Source organism: Tarenaya hassleriana, unplaced genomic scaffold (genome assembly GCF_000463585.1).
Source record: "Tarenaya hassleriana unplaced genomic scaffold, ASM46358v1 Cleome114, whole genome shotgun sequence".
NCBI classification, from domain to species: domain Eukaryota; kingdom Viridiplantae; phylum Streptophyta; class Magnoliopsida; order Brassicales; family Cleomaceae; genus Tarenaya; species Tarenaya hassleriana.
This window is the reverse complement of record NW_010961731.1, coordinates 117,940-123,717: the sequence shown is the minus strand read 5'-3', so window position 1 is coordinate 123,717 and position 5,778 is coordinate 117,940. Positions and strand designations below refer to the sequence as shown.

At 45.3% G+C, this 5,778-nt stretch overlaps 1 protein-coding gene across 1 annotated transcript; it reads left to right on the top strand.

Annotated features, from left to right (window-relative positions):
• Positions 1-4,194: 4,194 nt before the first annotated feature.
• LOC104806049 lies at positions 4,195-4,833 on the top strand. The gene has a single exon (XM_010530770.1). It carries the CDS (start codon positions 4,195-4,197, stop codon positions 4,831-4,833), a length of 639 nt encoding a protein of 212 aa, XP_010529072.1.
• Positions 4,834-5,778: the final 945 nt, after the last annotated feature.

The following is a 5,778-nucleotide window of genomic DNA, read 5'->3' as shown; positions in this document are numbered from 1 at the left end:
ATTTGTAGGCTACCCTAAGGAAACTAAAGGTTACTACTTCTACATTCCGGCAGAGAACAAGGTGTTCATTGCCAGGAATGCGACTTTTATGGAGCGAGAGTTTGTCTCCAAAAGAGTCAGTGGGAGTAGGATCGAACTTGAGGAAGTTCGAAAGCAACAAGTAGACACTGAGCCGAGTGAACAAGTTGAAGACGTTCAACCTGTTTCACTGCCGGTTGTGACTCAACCTTCGACTAGTGAACCTCGAAGATCATGTAGGATTCGCCAAGAGCCTGTGAGATACGGATTTCTCGTGACTGGGAATGAGGAGCTCATGTTATTAGAATATGATGAGCCTACCACTTACCCAGAGGCTATGGCGAGTCCCGACTCTGAGAAATGGCACGAGGCTATGAAGTCTGAGATGCAATCCATGTCAGACAACCAAGTATGGACTCTGGTTGATGCATCTGAAGGAGTAAAACTCATCGTATGCAAGTGGATCTTCAAGAAAAAGACTGACATGGATGGCAACGTGCACACGTATAAGGCACAACTTGTGGCTAAAGGATTCCGTCAAATTCATGATATTCACTATGATGAGACCTTTTCGCCTATAGTCATGCAAAAGTCCATCAGCATCCTGCTTGCCATAGTCGCATATTACGACTTGTGCAAGCTTCAGAGGTCCATTTATGGAGTGAAGTAGGCTTCGAGAAGCTGGAACCTTCGCTTTGATGATCGTATAAGGCACAACTTGTGGCTAAAGGATTCCGTCAAATTCATGATATTCACTATGATGAGACCTTTTCGCCTATAGTCATGCAAAAGTCCATCAGCATCCTGCTTGCCATAGTCGCATATTACGACTTGTGCAAGCTTCAGAGGTCCATTTATGGAGTGAAGTAGGCTTCGAGAAGCTGGAACCTTCGCTTTGATGATACAATCAAAAGGTTTGGTTTCTCACAGAACGAGGACGAGCCATGCGTTTACAAGAAGGTCAGTGGGAGCACAGTAGTATTTCTAGTGTTGTACGTGGATGACATTCTCCTAATAGGGAATGACGTTCCTACCTTGCAAGACGTAAAGTCTTGGCTAGGAACGCAGTTTTCTATGAAGGACCTAGGAGAAGTGGCCTATATTTTAGGCATAAAGATCTATAGAGATAGATCGAGGTGGCTTCTGGGATTGAGTCAGAGTACCTACATCGATAAGGTCATGAAACGGTTCGAGATGCAAGATTCCAAGAAAGGAACCTTATCGATGAGCAGTGGCATAGTTCTCTGCAAGAGTCAGTGTCTGATGAGGACATCCAGACCATAGACGGCATAACAGATAGGAGCTTGGACGAGGGAGCATACTCGGAACTAGGAGTTGAACCGGAGCTAGGAGCTGAACCGGAAAATGAAGAACCGCCTAACCAAATGACGAGCAAGGAACCAAATGTGGCTGCACTCAAACCGGCGAACATTCCCATTCCGGTTCGAATGGATCCATCCCTTACACGATCCAAGACACGAGCACTCCAACAACAATTCAATGCCTTCGTGTCTTATGTTGTGAACGAGCCAAACGCCGGATATGCGTGCCCATTTGCGTTCGGAAAGGGCAAGACCCGACTTATCCTCACTTGTCAAGAATAGATTGCTTCAAACTCAAGACAACACTCAAAGGAAGCTTCTTGGAGGGCAAGCTAACTTCTCCAACAGCTAGTAGCCTCCCACCTACCTCATTCATGGCGAGAATTCTGCAGCTTTGCATGAAGAGTTGCATTTAATTTCTAGTTGATGTTATTTTCCATTTAAATCATGTAGAACTCATGTTGTAATCACCTTTTGATCATTATTCAATCTAAGTCTTATTTTCAGAATTCTCTCCACCTTTGTGTCGAGTTTTCTAGCTGGGTTTGTCCGAGCTTCTTCCTTGGTTTGTCCGAGATTCATCCTTGGTTTGTCCGAGGATCGATTCGGTTTGTCCGAATCTCCTCTCTATCCTTCGTTCATCTCTTTGTTTCGGGATTAAAGTCAAGCATCAATCTGATCAGAGACTGATCCCGGAATCCATCCATCCATTACCCACTCATCTTCCGAACTAGATCGAATTCGAGTGCCACCTTGGCCGGTGCTAGATCCTAGTCCATACTCTCTCCAGAAACAGCCCTTCCGCTAGCCCGTGGCGTACATCATTTTGGTATCAGAGCTTTAACGCTCCAACGGCGATCTAACCCCGGTGAGATCTCTCCATATTTACGTTTTGTTGATTTCATCTCGTTTCTATAAACCGAAAATCGTATTTCACTAAAAACAGTTTTGTATCAACGATTCTACGTAGTTGATCACTTCTCTTTTGTTTGACAGCGAAATCATGGAGCAATCAGCCCCCGAAACTCACCAACAACGCACGCTAGAGCGCTCCACTTCGGTTGTTTCGTTCCTCTTTTCACTTCTTTCAATTTCGTTGATTGAACGCCAAGTGTTCGATTGAGTGTGCGAAAAATCTGTTTTGTTGAATTCGTGTGTTGTATAGGTTCAAGTGCACGTTTGAAGTGTTTTACCTACTGTTCTAATACTCGTTTGTGGTTGTGTAAGTTCGTTGTTTGAACCGCAAGTGACAGCACGTTTATTGCTTTTGTTGATATCGCTTTTCACGTTGATTAATCGCATATCGTTTGTTCGCACGTCGATATCGCTTTGCACGTTGATTGTCGCATGAATTGATTGTGTTGTTTGCTGTACATATTGCTAGTTCGTTAGAATATTATTCGTCATCAGCATGTTGTTTGGTTATAACTCGTTGCATGCCGATTGAACGTTGATTGCGTGATTGTTGCTTGTTTGAATCGCCAGCGCGATGAGTTCAAACAATCTGTCCAACGAAGGTGCGAATGTCGGATCCAACCAAGATCCCATATTCCAAGCCCTTCAACAGATTATGAACCGACTCTCTAGGCTAGAAGAATCCATCCCAACCACACAAACTGTTAGAGAAGCCGAACCCCGAATACGTGAGCCCGTAGAACGACCTAGGCAAAACCGAAACCGAACTCCCGAACCAATAGATGACGGAAGTGACATCGAGCCAAGACATAGACCGAGGAGTCGGGTAGATGATGAGGGGTCGGAATATGCTGAACTGCCTAGACGTCGAGCAATGCTTAGGGCTAGAGCAAGGATAAACCATAGACGAGACGAGTTTGATGACCTCGAAGAAGATCCTTACCGAGAACAGCCCCGTGCTTATCGCGGGCCAACCGAGCTCAAGCTCAAACCCCCATTGTTTCTAGGAAAGGTAGATCCCGAAGCATACTTGGATTGGGAGCGTAGGATGGACAACATCTTTGAATGTTATGCGTACACGGACCGCAAGAAAGTCCAATACGCTGCCGCACAACTTGCGGAACATGCTCTCACGTGGTGGGATCGGGAAGTAAAGAAAGAAGGAGAACTCGTTGTGAGCTGGTGGAAACGTGGCGTGAGATGAAAATCCTCACGCGTAAACGATACGTTCCCCCTCACTTCCACCGTGATCTCCAAAGGAGATACCGTAGAATCGCTCAAGGTGCTAGGACGGTTGAGGAATACTATGAGGAATTTGAGCACCTTAGGAGCCGATTAGAACTCGATGAGGAAGAGGAGACAGTTATGGCTCAGTTCTTGGACGGACTGCAGGAACGGATCGCTCGCAAGGTTGAGCGTCATCCATACCATGACCTTCACGAGTGGCTTCACTTGGCTATACAAGTCGAGAAGCAAGACCAATGGAAACAAAACCGACTAGGTAAGATTAAAGCTTCACCTAGCATCCAATCCCCTAACCCGAAACCTACAACCACACCAAAGAGAGAATTCACCGAGAACAAAGGCATTCTTCACTTTCGGGACAAAGGAAAGGCCACCGAGGTGTCACGAACTAAGACCATCGGTGAGCACCCTCGTGACACTCATGCTAGAGAGATCATGTGTTACAAGTGTCGAGGGAGAGGTCACATGGCTCATGAATGTCCGAACCAAAGAGTTATGATCATTACGTACAAAGGAGAATACGAGTCTATGGACGAAGAGGAAGCGGGTGATCTCGAAGAAGAAATCGAGTATCCGGATAGTGGCGAACTTCTAGTCTAGACAACTGCTTAGTGCTTTAGTAAACCCGGATGAAACGGCCCAGAGAGAGACTATATTCCATACGCGATGTACCGTACAAGGAAAAGTATGCGGTATGATCATTGATAGTGGGTCATGCACCAATGTTGCGAGTGATTACATGGTGATGAAGCTTGGCTTAACCACCGAGAAACACCCACACCCCTACAAGCTTCAATGGCTTAAAAACCAAGGGGAGATCGAGGTGAGCGAGAGAGTTAAGATTCCCTTTAGTATCGGGCGTTATCATGACGAGGTCATGTGTGACGTCGTTCCCATGCAAGCGGGACATATGCTACTGGGTCGGCCTTGGCAGTTCGATAGAGAAGTAACCCACGACGGTAGGGCCAACCAATACTCGCTTGTACACAACAAAAAGAAGGTTGTGTTGGCTCCCCTCAGTCCATCTCAAGTACACGAGATTCAGCTTCGACTAGCAAAGGAAACCGAGCCGAAGAAAGGGAAGTTTTACCTTAAGGCTAGTCAGGTCGACAAGGCTATTAGACAAGAGCAAACAATGCTTCTTCTGGTCTTTAAGGACCTCATGAGCTTGCGGACCGAAGCGCCAAACGATATTCCAGCTGTTAGTCGACTTCTTGAGCGATTTAGAGATGTATTTCCGGAAGAAATACCCGCCGGTCTTCCTCCTATTCGAGGAATCGAGCACCAAATCGATCTTATTACCGATGCGAAAGTGCTACACAATGGGCTTTGAAATAGATGAGAAAATCATGTTATCAGTAACCCTTAGTTTCCTTAGGGTAGCCTATAAATAAACACTTATCAGATTTGGAGGATAACTTATCAGTCATCTGACGCTTTACGTAAGCGTCGTAACCCCAAGTTCTGACAAACGACAACGTGGGACGCTTCCCCATCCATATCTCATATGGCGTCGTTTCAGCCGACTTCGTTGTACTCCTGTTTAGCAGATACGCAGCGGTCTCTAAAGCATAGCCCCAAAAAGACTTCGGAAGATCTGTCTGACTTATCATAGACCGAACCATGTCTAATAGTGTTTGGTTCCTCCGTTCAGACACGCCGTTCCACTGTGGCGTTCTAGGAGGAGTTAATCATGATACAATACCACAATCAACCAGATAGTCAGTGAACTCTTGGCTCATATACTCGCCACCACGATCCGATCGAAGTGCCTTGATTGTCTTGCCAATCTGGTTCTGTACTTTGTTTCTGAAAGCCTTGAACATTTCAAGTGTTTCAGACTTATGTCTCATCAAATAGACATAACCGTATCGACTGAAATCATCAGTGAACATAAGAAATACAGATAACCTCTTCTAGCTGGACAGCTCATTGGGCCGCAAACAAGACTCGCAAGATTCAAGAGACTCAAAGTCAAATGAATCCAGAAGACCTTCAGAATGAAGCTTCTGAATGCGCTTCTCGTTTATATGGCCTAGACGACAATGCCAGGGGAAGGTCGGGTTTAAGTCGTTCGGCTTAAACCGTTTGGTACTCACGTTATAGATGGACGATGTCGAGTTCGAAGGTTGATCATTCAAGACGTATAAACTATTAACTAGATAACCATTACCATAGTAAATACTGTCTCGATAAATCATCAAACTCGAGTTCTCAATCACAAATCGAAAACCATCCAAATCCAGACAAAAAATAGAAATAATGTTTCTGCTAATCG